The 15,209-nt window shown below is 38.5% G+C and overlaps 1 protein-coding gene across 1 annotated transcript; it reads left to right on the forward strand.

Moving 5' to 3' along the window:
• Window positions 1-12,898: 12,898 nt before the first annotated feature.
• Window positions 12,899-14,902, forward strand: LOC129564893 (uncharacterized). The gene is made up of 3 exons (XM_055439144.1): window positions 12,899-13,030; window positions 13,147-14,349; window positions 14,425-14,902. The coding sequence occupies exons 1-3, from the start codon at window positions 12,964-12,966 to the stop codon at window positions 14,676-14,678; spliced, it is 1,524 nt and encodes a 507-aa protein (XP_055295119.1). The 5' UTR covers window positions 12,899-12,963; the 3' UTR covers window positions 14,679-14,902.
• The last annotated feature ends 307 nt before the right edge of the window (window positions 14,903-15,209 follow it).

The raw sequence follows: 15,209 nt of genomic DNA on the forward strand, positions 1-15,209 counted from the left end.
TGCCCTTATTTGTCTTCAATGACCATTTGATTTGATGTTGAGAGAGAGTGTTGAAATGAAACCTCGAGCTGCCCTCGAAAAAAGAGGTCGTATGGTCAGTCTAACTCTTGTGCCATTGCACAAGCGCACAAAATGACAACAATAAACTATCTTTTCGCTGATAGAATGAACGAAACAAAACAAACGGACATCAACTCACCGCCTCCATTTTGTAGTTGAGCGATAATATTATGTTGGATGTCAATTATGTGTCCGTTGCATATCTGTATATTTCTCTCTGGTTGTGTTATCGTTGTCGACTCTTTTCCATTTATGCCATTCTTCATTCAAAACCGTTTGAATCGTGGCTCTTTCATTTGGCGGGTGCCTCGTTCGCCTGCCTGCCTGTTCAGCTCACCAGTTGCGCGCTATTCACCGTTGACTTGACTTGAATGCTCGTTGTGATATTAAGTTATATTAATATGTTAACATTTGATAGATATGTCAATTAAAAATGGCAAGCAATGGCATGGAGACGAAAAAGAATGAAGGAAAAAACTAAATAAATATGATCATTTGATATGAGCGCGTACGGCGCTGGCTATGAAACGGCTACCGAAGTGTCTGTCTCTCTGTGAGTATGTAACAAAATGGGCATTCGAATCCACTTCGCTTTCGCAGGCGATAAGCTTTTTGCATCGGCTTGGTGTGCGTTTTTCTTTTCATTCGGTCTGGATTCGTCAGATTGCTTCATTTGCACGCCACATTGTAGCGCGCGCTCACTTAAACCGAATGGAATTTGATCCAATAATACCGATATTAGGAGCAAGCGTCATTTTTTATTGCGTGCAAAGTGAAATTCGTTGGATGAATTTGTCTCAGCGCAAGTCGATATATATCTGATGCGACACGTGTACTATTTCATGATGATAAAATCGATGGGCTCGCTTAAGTCGAGAAAATGCTAATACGCGCCCGACTTCCGCACACAAACTCGTACACTCGCACACAGAAAATGCGATGAAAATCACCGAGTAATAACTACCATTCTGGAAGCAAAATCCAACAGAAGATATATGAGCAAAACAATCAGATTGAAACGCGGTGCATTTGCATTTTTTGCACAATCGCTTTTTCACCGTTTTGCAAAACACATAAATCGGGTATCACTTTCTTTTATGGCCATCGGCTTTTGAAATGTATACGCATCCAATTCACTATTTCTTAATTTGCCACATCCAATTACAAATAACAATCTTAACGAAAATGTCCGCCTTTACAGCTTCATCGAAAAAGCAACAACGAAATGCATTTCGCTCTATTGAAATCAAACGTCTACGTGGAATGAGTCAGAAAGGAGAAGAAGAAGAAGAAGAAGAAGAAGAAAAAAAAGCGTACGTATGTGAAACACAAATCAAAAGATCTTATGCTGCGAAGAGATATGACAAGTGAATCTATTTGATTTGACCGAGCACAGAATCGGTTTTTGTGTAGGGCATACAAAAGTATATCATTAAAATGCCATAGCGTATTAATTGGCAATAGCCGATTGACTAAGTACAGCGACACACACACATATATACACGGAACAAAAAGGAATCGACACGAGGGCAAGAAAAATGAGCAGTCAATTCGCTAGAAAATCGAAACAAAACAAATGGCATAAGAAAACTCAACGTGACACCAAAATACGATGCCGCCAAAACCGACGTGGATTGTGTATGTGGTCATCGTCGCCAGTGTCAGCCGCATGTGTGTATAATTTAAAGCGATTTGTAGTTTAGCTATTTGCTCAGTAAATCATGATTGCAAATCACTGCTATGAAGCGAGTCACCTTAAATAATAATCTATTGATAAATATCGAAACGAACTTGTTGCTTTCGCTTCATTCTTTGCATCGTTCGCTTTGTTCTACTTCTCTCTATCTCTCTCTCTCGATGGTGGAGAACGGCAGCGACAACGAACCGTGGCGGCTCTCTTCATGACGCTTTGTCAAAAACCATTTCGCTCGATTCTATTCTTTCGTTTCATTTGAATGGGTTTTAATTGGGCGTGCGCGCGCGTTCTTGCTTGCTCGCTTTCGCTACACTCGATATATACTTACTTAATCTCTTTGGCACACAGCAACTCTGCAGAAACGCCGAAATAACACAAAATGAATTATGCGGAATTGGCCATCGCAGCGGAGCTAAAACACACGATTATTTGCTTAGTCAAGGTAATAATTTCAACCTCTATTTTTCTATTATTATTGTTTGGTGAGCAATTCGCAAAGTCACAGATGCTCAAACAGATCAAACGATGTGATGCCATGTCGCAGAAAGGGAAAATTATAAAGAAAGTACACGTACCAAGAGCAGTTGTTACTCTCTCTCTCTCTTCGTTGTGCGCACAGCCGCTACTCATCTCAATCGGTGTATCGGCGTGTCGTAAACGTCATCATCGTCACATTTTACCCGCTTAATCCGCCATTTGCCTCTCGATATCCGATCTCGTTACCCAACTCGTTCATTTCATAAACGGCTAATTATGAGCAATAAATTTTGCGGCTCAATAATATCTCTGATACACTTTGTGCCAAGTACTTTGCCATTCTAGTAAAATAGAGAGATTTGGATTCACAGTGAAAGCGATGCTTCAATTCAACGAACAAGAAGAATGTATACAGGCAGGAAGAGCAGAAACAAAGAGAAAAATACGTTTTCAAGTGGTTTTTTTCTCGTTTGAGCGTGCCGTTGGAGCAATGATAAAGAAATTATATCCTACTCATAATCCTTCCAATCCGTAATGCAAAGCAATTCGTCGATTAACTTCTTGAATTTGATGAAGTAAAAAAAATCCGTTGAAAAATTGTCCCCATTTCTAAACGAGATTTTTTTCCCATTCTCATAAACTGTTAAATTTTATATGCGTTTAACTTTCAAAACACGACAATTAAAATGTAATAGATCAGAAAATGGCTTTCGGCTTGCGGTAACACTTTATCCATGGCGCGTGATCGTTTGATCACACATAAACGGTGGACGGTGTATTCAATGAAACTTTCGCCGTTTGTCGATAAACCAAAACTAAAATATATATCAAAAGTGTCAAGTCAAATCGATGCGTGTTTAATGAAATTCTCAGAATTAATCAAACACACCATGGGCCGGTATATTTGCTGTCACACCAGACAACCGTTCATCTCCATCATTCAACGTTTTATGACTGGGAACCGTGATTTTATTCGACAGATAAGAGGAAAACACCTCAGTAAGCACGACGAACCTGTGAACCGGAGAAATGGTGCGTGTAGTTTTTTTTACGAACTGACAACGAATATCGATCAATAGTTTCCGGTGTATGTGTTGCATAGCGGCCTGAGAAAAAGAGAGACGTGTAGAGAGAGAGAGAGAGAGAGAGAAAGAGAATGAGAGAGGGAGATCGAGAGAATCTTGTCAGGTAGCCACAACAAGTGGAATCTCAACATGAATATTCAGTAGGTCACAAATCAATCTTTTTTTGTGTCTCCAGTCGAAATGTGGCCGATTTCGTGACCAATAAAAACCGTAAATCGATTTTAAATCACTCGAAAATGGTTTGCAGCAAAACACAAGTGATCACACACACACACACACACGTGCTCGCCGGATTATAGTAAAATCGTTTAACGAGCCATAGAAAAACTCATTAGAATTGTAATGTGGGGAACATGCAGAAGACGAAACATTTGTAAAGTAATCGAATTTCTCATTTGAATATACGTTGGTTTGCATGCAATGAAACAAAATGCCTTTGGGCTTCGTGTCAAGTAAGACAATCTTTTTTTCGATTTCCATGGCTGCTGGCCGAAAAACAATAAAAAAAGAAGAACGATTAAATTCAAAGCGCTGTTTTGTTCAGGCTACCAATTCAGAGGAACAAATTGAAACTACTTGAAGCCGGCGGTAAATCGAACCGTACGATTGTGAAACAGGTGATTCGTAATAATTTATGTACGAACAAATCAAATAAATTCGTTGCACAGCTATAACGGCTTTATGCTGCGCGATCGATGGCAAAGCTCATAGAATCACAAATCAAAATCGAACTTTCTGTCTCTCTGGCGTGCAGAATGCGTGCGTACATGATTTATTCGCTATTCTGCACCTTTGTTTTGGATTTACATAGGAAAAAAAACGCGATCTCGCTTCGGTGTTGTGTTATTTTATTAGTTTGTTATTTGCTTGGCTTTGCTGCAAGCCAATCGAAATGTCAGAAAAATGAAATAGTTGTACGGTCGTTGGCGCGTAGAAAAGTTGCAGTGTGCTTAAAAGTTCAGGCGTGTTGTGCTATGCTAAGAAACGATTTTTCGTATTTTTCTGTCGGTCGATAGCAGAAAGTTGATGCCGACAATGCGCACGATCACTTTATATGTTCCCGTTGCCGAATATGCGCGACCGATCGCCGTACATCGGTCGACTAGAAGCTTGAAAATTGGCTGGACGCGATGCTGTGCGTCAATTGTGTGATTTAAATCTCGAGTGTCTCTGCTCTCTGGTTTGATTGTGCGAATAATAAATGAAATAAACACCTTTGCCATTCGTAAAATGCAGTGTGGAATTGTTTATGGTCATGTTCATGTCGTGTCTACGTGCACTGTGAACGCTGAGTGCAAAGCACGTGTGTGCCGAACAGAACCGGGCGCAGAAAAAGACGAAGAAAAAATCAAACAAACAAACAAATGAATGTGCTCATTTTATACGGAATTATGCATTTATGCTGCATATGTCTATGATTCGGCAAGCGCACATGTGTACAGCAACAGCGGCGGCAAAGACGATGACATCGGCAGCAGTGGCATCGAAGTCGGTTGCGCGCACTCAAGGTGCAATAAACTGATTAGCTTCAAAGGGGATTTTAAGTGATTATATTGAAGCAATGACAGTTTGCAAAGAAACAATTTTGAAAAGCGAACAATTGCAGAATGATGTTCAAGAGCATCAATTCGCCCCAGCCTATCATAAATGTTACGGTGTGCAATGCCGTGGCATGTATTGTAGTTGCACACATACACACACACACACACACACCGACAGCGCCACAATTTGATATGAGCCACGTCAAGATTATTGTCAAGAAGGGCAAGTCGTTGGCGTAGTTTTATTGACTTGATGTACTCGAGACGTCGTTGCGTCGGCTATTTTGTTTTATGAGTTCTCATTTTTCCATTGTATGAAATTGTCTTGTTTTTCATTTAACGCTGTCTCTCAGCGCAAATCTGCAAACAGAAAAATGAACGAAGAAAAACATTTTAACAACTCCCACAACAGACCTGACTCTCTGCCAAAGTTTCTCTCCGCATTGTGGGCTGCCTGTGCAGTGCAGTCGCACACATAATTTTTCTTTCTCGTCTTTATTTGCTTCATCAAATAGGATTACATTACACTAACTAGTGTATAGTGTCGTTGTGCATTCTTATTTTCTATTTTATTACTTTCATTTTGAATGGAGGCAAAAGATATTTGCAGCTCAAAAAATGGTTTATTTTCGATGTGAAAGACAAAAGACTGCGTAGCGTGCGGAGCACATGAAAAGCATATTTGCCACTTATTCATTCCGTTTGTCAGTCAAATGAAGAGAAAAAAAACGCGTTTTATGCATTCTGAACAACAAACGTGCAATAAATATCAATTAATTTAATGAATTGCAAAATGGATGGAATCTTTTTTTTTTCATGACATAATACCATTTTCGAAGAACGTTTTCCGATTCATGCCGATTATACAATTCTGATTCTCTCTGTCCAGAATGGGCCGTTCGTTAACGCAGAATATCACGATCATTAAGTGTATAATTTTTCGGGGGCATTCAAACAAGTTATTGCGTTAAAAAAAATTCGGTTTGCATAAATGCAGCAATCCGTCAAATAACAGTGAACACACACCGAATTGCAGTTCATGACGAATACAAATCTTCCAGTTTTGTTTATGTTTCGGTTGTTTTGGGCACAAGTGTCGACAACAATTCGGTTTTCCTCTGCTCTCCGAATTCGTTTCTCGGGAATTCTCCACATATTTTTTTTCTTCTTCTTTTTTGAGACATGCTCTCAATCTTGAAACAACAATTGTTAAATAGAATCCCGCAACTGACCGGAATCATAAATAATTTGCAAAGTGCCGCTCGCTCAAATAAAAACCAGATTGTCACAAACTCATTTCGTTTGCAAAATGGTGGCTGCTGTTTTGCGTTTGCTGCGGCTGTACTCATGTGTGTTTATTTTTCGGCAAGAGATTAAAATTTGTGATTAAAGTGCATCGTAAAAATACGGTTTTTCGTTCATGTGAACCTGCAACCTCAGAATGCGCGCGCTAACGAAACGATTACACAATTTTGAAAGCAGCCACCAAAAGCCATTGAGCCAGTGAATAGCCGTAAACCGTGCACATTTTTCATTCTTTATCCATCTCTCTCTCTCTCTCGCTCTCGCTCTTTCCGCCAGATTCAATATCTCGATTTTTCCATATTTTATATTTGATGTCAAATTCTATCTCTGGGCCATTGTTGAAAGTTGCACATTTTAATTGCTAATTAGAAATTGAAATAATTAAGCATGATTCGAGAAGAGATTGTAGTGGGTACACATACCCATCGCAAAAAATTCAACAACAATAACAACAAACCAACAAAAAAATCATATATTTATTCATAATGCAATGTTATCTGATAAAATTGTGTGTGCGCGCGCTTGCCGAAGAAAACTTGCTGAAAATTTTAATAAGAAAGCAACGAAAAAGAGGCAGAAGTAGAAAAAAAAATGATGGTGTGGTTGTAAATGGAGTGCAGTATGGCGTTCTGGCGATTTAGTCACGTTTTTCTGCGATGATTATGCTATATATACCAATAATAACTGGTGTATCAATGTACAGAAGGAACACTTTTCCTCTATTTCTCTCTCTCTCTCTCTCTCTCTCTCTCTCTCTTCATCTCGCTGACTCTCAACGGCAAAATACAAAATTCGCATGCATTTTATAATACACATTCTCAAGTCCAAATAAGTGGATTTGAATTTTGTTTGAACAACGTTTTCGTGTGTTTTCTCTCTCTCTCTCTCTCTCCCTGCCTGTTCATATTCCAACAAGATCTCGGTTCGATCTTATGAACGAGATAAATTTGGTTTGGTGGCTTTGCGATGATATGCGAAATCTACACCAAAAAGTCCACTACAATTTTTTCTTTCTTTCTGTTTTGCTTTAACATTCGACGATTATGGGGGCTCAATAAAAAAGCGATCACACGCTGCATAGTCTTGCATATTGTGAGTGGTCTTTCGCATTTTTGCCCCGTTAAATATCCATATTATTTTAAATTAAAATCGAATTTGTAAATAAAATGTGCGCATAAAATGAATGCCTGGATGGAAAAGAAATGTGTGTATGCTGGCGTATGAAGTCGATGATTTTGCCGTGTGCATTGAATGTGCTCTCTCGACTGGAGTATTGGATCCGTGTTCTTCTGTGTGCCAGTCGACTGGTCTTATGAATTCTTGGATGCAGCACATATGAGTAGCTCATCGCAAGTCGCCGCAGAAGAGGAAACTTGCACACTGCCGTGCGCCAACGCATGGGCGAAGCGAGGGAGAGAGTGAGAGAGAGAGAGAGAGCACATACATGAATTTGTAGATAAAAATGGAGCTTGTTAAAATATAAAAACAGAGGCCCTCAAGGATCATTATAATTTATAGTAATTTTTCACTTTGAATAACAAGTGTTGCGGCTTTCTGTGGCTTGGCCATGTTATTCAACAACAACAGCAACAACAACTACCACAGCGTCCAGCCGAGCCCAACGAAACAGCAAATATTCAATTTGCCCAATTCCGCATACAAAGCAGCCCAGATGCAACAGCAACAGCAGCCACACAACAAAACCAAAGCGCATCCCATCGACCTTATGCACGGATAATATAACGATGACTTTGTCCAAAATAAAAGTATAGAATAAGTGCGCAATCCCTGTTACATATTATTCACTTAAAATAATCGAAATATTGTACCACACAATCGCTTTGGCTTGTCGTACGGCATTCAATGCATCTAGCATTCCACAACTCGAAATGATTCTGATTTCAATTATTTTCTGCCGGGTTTCTCCCCTCTCTCGCTCACTCACTCCAGCCGTCGGTTTTTATTCTTCTGCATCGTGTTGATAACAAGTACCGAACGAAACCAAATTGATTGGTTTTTATACGTTGGTCTCTCTCTCCAAGGGAGTGTGCGCGCGGAGGAGAAACAAGAAATCGCATTGTTTTCCAACGTAATTGTTTTTTTCCGTCTTCTTCTTATCCCTTGTTGCCGATGCACATAAATTGTGCGGTATGAGCACTTGTTGGCTGCGTCATTTTTTGCCTTTTAACTCTTTTGCTTACTTGCTTCGAGAGACCGAAAAAGAGAGAGAGAGAGAGAGAGAGAGAGAGAGAGAGAGAATGGTCGGCCAATAACGAACACCACACATTATTGAAACTGAAAAGTGTATTCAATCATGTGAGAAATTTATGAATTTGGTTTCCTTTTAAATTGGCACAAGAAAATGATGTGATTTACTGCAACCGAATTGTTATTAATCTTATTCATTAGGTAATTACATTAAAAATGCGGAACAATACCCGGTTGAATCCGCGGAGGAAAAAGCAAGTCTCACGAAATTTCGCCTCTCAATAATTAGATTTTCGCCTTTAAACCGAATAAAAATGCAAATGGAAGTGCTGCGGGCGAAGCCGAGCCGAGTACATGTGTGTGTGTGTTGCAATCAAACGGAATAAGAGTATCACCGATCATTCGTCGTATCCAAAATGAAACAAACACACCACAGAATTGGTCAGCTTTAAATGAAAGCACGAAACCGTAAAAGTGTACATAATTTCGCTCAAATATCTTCGTTCAATGTTATTGGAGAACCGTATCGTGCGTGACTTTGTTTATATGTTTATTGCTTTGAAACCAAACAACGTGCACACACACACACACACACACACACACACACACACACACACACGAAGAGAGCCAAGAAAAAGTGCCGAGCACGGACAACGAAATATTATTAACCGTTTAATAATGCCAAACATTCGAAACTGCACACAGGCTGCCTAACAAATTCAAGGAAAAACCTGAAGAAAAAAAAAACAATCAAGTTGAACAAATGGACGGCGATTTGTACTTGCCGAATGAAATAGAATTAGCCTCGATATTTGGATCGACAGACGGGAGAAAAAAACAATGTGGCGGTCTCACTCTACCGCGGCCTCGGCCAAACAATGAAGAGAGGCTAGGAGAAAAAACATGACGACGACGACGGAAGAAAAGTTATTTTAGAGCAAATATAAATTGCCATCGGCGTATCGTGTCACATACCATCTCAGTTGTGTTTTATTCTCACATCGAACAAGAGTTGGGCCGATCATATTTCTCTCAGTTCACAACTTCAGCTCGCATTTTCATTTCGATTAACTGTCTCGCACAAATCATAACCTTATCCTCGTGGTTTCGGACACATAACAACAACAACAATGACCATAATGTATGCACAAAAGCGTGAATACGACTATTTCTCTCTCTCTCAGTCCGGCAGAAAAACACTTGCTCGATCGGTCCAATTTATAATATGCTCGTGATTAAAAGTTGTTTCCACATTCGAAGCCATGTACAGCATTTGTATGTTAGTTAATTTCCATGCTCTTTACCTTGTGCATTTTTTTCCCTAGATAATTTATTACATACTCTTTGCAGTGAGTTTTCTCCGTTTTCTCTTCATTTCCTCTGCTCAACGTTGGCTCTATTGGTGTGCTTCATTTGTTTTACTACAACAAATTCATTTGGCCATTTTTCCCTCGATCTCTCTCTATCTCTCTTGCTCACTCTCGCATCTCTTCTTGTCGTGTTTTGATTTCGTTCTTCGCCGTGGAATGATGATGGTTTTTGGATCCGTTTGTCTTGATCCGCGTTAGCTTGTTTGACGTATGTAAATATTAATGTATGAAAATCATCCTCAGGTTGAATACGCTCTTTTTCTCTCTTTTTCCGACTTGCTCTCTCTCTCTCTCTCTCTCTCTCTTGAGGCAATATGTGGATGTGTAATTCAATTTCACCTGTGTGTCTTGTTTTTAGCACTACATGAAATGTAGAGCTACTAATCTGCGTTTTTTTTTCTAATACTTTTTCGAGCCATGAACAGAATTAGAGTGGTTTTCAATTTTATGCTCATATTTTGTATTCAATTCAAACTAGTGGCAGTAACGACAAACAAGTGCATAGTATCTCGAAACGCTAATCAAATTTTTATTATCAAATGTTGTTTAAAATTTACATTACTTTTTCCTTCTTTTGTATAGTATTCTCCGAGTCTTGAGCATAATGAAAGTTAATTTGGATTCTATGGTCATATTATTTATTTAATTTAAAACAGTGGTAGTATCTTTCAAAAAAGAAATCAAACCAAGATCTTGCAATTCATTTTTGAGATAACTGAGAAAATCTTTTTTCTGTATCAACTTTGTTGCAAATATATATCCTTCGTATTATGTTTTTAATCCATAATATTATTAAAAGGGACGCCTTTTAATGATATATTACTGCAAAATTACTTAGATGAAATACATTTCATGTAGTGCGCAAAAAAAGTAGTTTGTTGTGAAGCAACAAAGTAGAATAAATAACTGAAATCTCAAGAACGCAGAGCGGAGCGAAGCGAAGCTCTGCGGTCTTGTTTTTTCTGTGCCAAGACGTGGCATATTTATAACATGCTAATGTTTTGGTCGTAACTCTCTGGTGGTGATTTATCATTGTGAAGAGAGAAAATTTAATCGTTCACGACGAGACAGCCACACGAATGCGACCAGAACCCATTGCAAAAAGAAAAGAAATAGAAAAGGCTTTCGGTATGGCATGAGCGCACGCGCGCATGCATGCGTTTGAAAAATTGCAATGAAAATAACTCATTGAAATGATGTGCGTTTGCGTTGCAAGGTGCTGCAAAATGATAGTTATTCTCTTCGTCATCGTCGTCGTCGTCATCATCGTCATCATTGCAGCAGATCGGAGATGTGTTGCTCAGATTTCATTAGAAACGTGTAAAAGGCGGTCTCGATTTCACACGTCACATCTCTTTAATATGACTGCTTGTTTAATGGGAAATTTATTACTCTTCAGACGCTTCAGTCTTTCTCTCAATCTCTTTCTCTTTGCGTACCCGTCCCGTCCCATCCCATTCCGATGGCAGATTTTATGCAAAAGATATGCAAGGCTGCTCTTTACGACGCTGCGTTGCAGCGATTAATTTGCATAAAAAATTATATTGATAAAATCATAAGATCGCTCGAGGATTTTAATTGATATTCATTGAACGCGCGTTGCGAACGGCGAACGAACATGCAGAAAAAAAGTATACTTTAATAAAGATATTAAAGTGACATTAAGCGATAAAATACGTTGCAACGAGTTGCAAAAATGACAGCCGCATTGTGTGTCACACTTCTGTAAGAATCATTCTACGCTTTGGCCAAATGGTTTTTCACACGTTTTTTTTTTCTGTGCGTCTTTCTCTTTCGTACTCTCCATCGTGATATCGAAAATTAAAGGTCATAAATTTTGACAATCACATGAGTTGGTTGTGTTTTTTTTGTCTGCATTCGAGAAGATTCTCGCATTTCGCATCTTTTTATGGTATCGTTGATGTGCTGGCACATGTAATTTTCATAATTTTTAACCGTTTATATTTCGACAGGCTGGACTGCTCTCGTCTGGAAGAATCGAAGAGCAAACGAACAACGATACAGGCTTCACATTTCAGAAATGAATTTCACGCGATCGCCACAATCAACAGAAAAGTTATGTAAAACACGAAGTAAACCAACATCCAAGCTCTTCCCTCCAAAAGAAAGGAAGAAAGAACGAACGACGACGACGACGACGACGACGACGACGACGATGTGTATAATTAATGAATAATTTATATTTATTGATTGTAAGCGCGATTTGGTGTGGGACGAAAAGAGAGGATCGAGAAAGAGCAACACCACCAAAAATAACAAAATCCAATTTATTATTGCATTTTATGCTTTTTATAAATTGTTGACAGTGGATACGGATGAAGTTTATTTGAAAACACAACTTATGGCAATCATGATTCCACGGAATACACCGTGCCGATTCTTCATTCGCAAATCAACCAATTGTTGACCGTGTAAAGTGGAAATTCGTACAGCCGAAAAAAAGCAACAACAACAATATGTATGCCGTTTCGGCATTGTCCGCTTTTGCTTTGCAGTTGGCTTTCGTGGAATGCAACAAGCGAACCAAATTAATTTGATTGTGATATCGTTTGAAATGATGTGAAAAGTGTACACGTTGACCTTTTCAACACAATTTCGCTTGGGAAATATTCACGTGTGCATTGGACCGCGTGAATGTGGCGCACTTCAGCATTTATCTAATAGCCGCGCAAGCTAACGAATCAACAGGTCATTTGGATGTTTTTTCGAAGCTCGTGGCGATGACAGCATTCATAGATACTTTTTTCATCGACATTTATTTCAATAGACTCTTACAATGTTGATGAAACAACGAAATCGGCCATTGAATGAGTAAATAAAAAGTTCTATCAGTGAGTCACCATTACTTTGCCAATTTAATGGATTTCGAGGAAAGAAAAGGAGAAGAGTAAACAAAAATTTAATTTCACACGTGTCGGCTATTTGGTTTGAACGGAGTAAATGTACTTTTAAATCTAAAAAGCACAAAAATCACGACATTTACCGGCCAAATTCAAACAAAATTTGTTACCAACTGATATCCGATCGATCCGATTAATCATAATTGAATACTCTGGTTGGACTATCTTATTCACTTGTTGATAATTATTATCTCAATGGCAAAACTTCACTTTTTTTGCGTTGAAAAGTATATTTCAGCTAAATTTCGTCAACAGTTCTATTTTAACTTTCCAAAGGTGCAGAGAGATTTCGACATAAATATGAAATCACCGTCGTTAAAATTGGTGGTCTTGATTATTTTCATTAGCAATTTCAATGCTTTTAATGGTACGTTTGATATGCGTGAATTTTTTTTTACACAAACGAAATTCGTTTTTTCACTGTTAAATTTCATCAATTTTTTCCTCCAAATAATTGTTTTTACTAAATTTTTGAATTTGCAGCTAAGATGACTCTTTTTTCCGATTCCGCTGATAGTGATATGGAGGTTCCATTTTTTGGTTTTTGGGGGCAAGAAGAAGACTACAATATTGATACTGAAGAGTCAAACGAATTTGTTAGTATCAATGGTTCCGGTGAAATGGACGCTGACGCTGACGCTGACGCTGACGCTGACACTGACACTGACACTGACCCTCACCCTGAAACGAAAGACATCGATCTAACTGAAGTGGACTTTCATACTAATCAAGGTGCAAGTAATGAATTTTCCGATTTGGCACCATATCCATACTTTTTGCATCTATTCAACAAAACCGAACTGGAACCAATTCAAGAAACGGACGATGATTATGATGAGAATGGATTTACGTGTGTAGAGTGCGATTCAAGAATAGATGGAAACCGTTGCTTTCACGTTACCAACATTGAACAGTTTAACTGGTGTCATAGTAAAATTGGGCAATGTTACACAACGCTCATCAATGGTGAAGTAGTCAGAGGTTGTGTCGGCGATGCTGTATTTCCAAACACTGAATCAACTGGACTTCATCATGATACCGTTAAATTGTGCAACAACGATGCGCTTTGTAATAAAAAGCATATTTTGGACACTTGCATTGTTTGCAGTGGCAACAACCCGGAATGCAAAACACCAAACGTGAACATGGAAAAAGCCTGTTCATTGGGCAAACCGAGTGGTTGTTATTTGAAAAAAGAGGAAAATACACTTAAACGCGGCTGTTTGATGGGCTTGAATAAAAAAGAGCGGTCCGAATGTCTAGAGCGAGGATCGCGTGTATGCCAAAGTTGTAACACACCGAAATGCAATCGAAAAGTTGATTTCGATCAGAAATGTTACTACTGTAACGGAACAATAGATTCAGATGTGAATTGTCATACGGCAAATCCGAATCACGTTGAAATCACATGCATTGGCTATGCTAGCATTTGTGTTGTGGGAATCGATGCAGAAGGCTACACTCATCGCCAGTGTAGCTTGAATGAAGAGGAAGACACCGCACGATTCGCGAAAGGATATGAATTGTGCTATGGAGACCTTTGCAATTCGGGCATTTATCCGAAGGATCGACAAACGTGCTTCAAATGTAACGGAGATGCTGCTTGTAATAATCCATCTGCCGATTTAGTGGGTGAACATTGCCCTCGTTTTTTGGACGAATGCTTTATCTACGAAAACAAAAAAGGTAATTTATTAAAAGGTGCTTTATCTTTTACTTTCAAAGTCAACATTGTTTTGTTATTTTTCATTTAACACGCAGATTTACAAATGTATCGTGGATGTATGAGCGATAAGCGATCAGAAGCACAAAGACTATGCAATGAAAAAGAGTGCTATAAGTGCAACACTTCTGACTGCAATTACCTTCAAAGCTTTCAGCTAGTCAAACCAATTAAATTGCAACAACGTTCTGCCAAAAATCTATCGAATTTTGAGGATTACGAAAATAGTTCAGGACACATTTCTTCTTTTCCCATTTTAATCGTATTCATGGGCTTACTTTTTACATTCTAAATTAAATTCTAGAGAGAAACAGTTCTGAAACACAAGCTTAGGTTCAATAAAATGTTCAAATTTCTTTTGTGCAAAGAATAAAATCTTTTTATCAATGTCAAGAGCAAAATATTCCAAGGAAAATCAATTTTGACAGGAAGTTTGAATTGCGATAAATATATTTTTTAAATTGTGATTTGGAAACGATAATAAAAGTAATTGAAATTGCCTTGAAGATTTTGGAAGTATGCATTGTCATTGTCTTATCATCAGAATTTCAATGATTCGTGATTAGCCCAACGTATGTACAAATACGTAAAATTGTGAAATGAAGCTATCATCGGGCTGTGATTGATTTTAGCAGCTAGCTTACGTCATAATAATATTACCGTGTTGGATGTGTGACACATCATGTGTCTGAGGCAATCAGTTAATGTTTGTTTGATTAAGTTCGATAAAAGTGTGTCGATTAACCAGGAGACAATTTATTATCACTTGCGCAGTTCATTTATAAAAAACATCATAATCGGTTTTGATTTCACCTTCGCTTCG

Source organism: Sitodiplosis mosellana, unplaced genomic scaffold (assembly GCF_009176505.1).
Source record: "Sitodiplosis mosellana isolate CC-2019 unplaced genomic scaffold, AAFC_SMos_1.0 Smas_scaffold_2, whole genome shotgun sequence".
Taxonomy (NCBI): Eukaryota; Metazoa; Arthropoda; class Insecta; order Diptera; family Cecidomyiidae; genus Sitodiplosis; species Sitodiplosis mosellana.

What these genes read in the sequence shown, in the direction of transcription:
- LOC129564893 (XM_055439144.1), top strand. Translation starts at nt 12,964, where the DNA reads ATGAAATCACCGTCGTTAAAATTGGTGGTCTTGATTATTTTCATTAGC. An exon ending in CAATTTCAATGCTTTTAATG is followed by an intron (nt 13,031 to 13,146) that starts GTACGTTTGATA and finishes TTGAATTTGCAG; the next exon opens with CTAAGATGACTCTTTTTTCC. An exon ending in TATCTACGAAAACAAAAAAG is followed by an intron (nt 14,350 to 14,424) that starts GTAATTTATTAA and finishes TTTAACACGCAG; the next exon opens with ATTTACAAATGTATCGTGGA.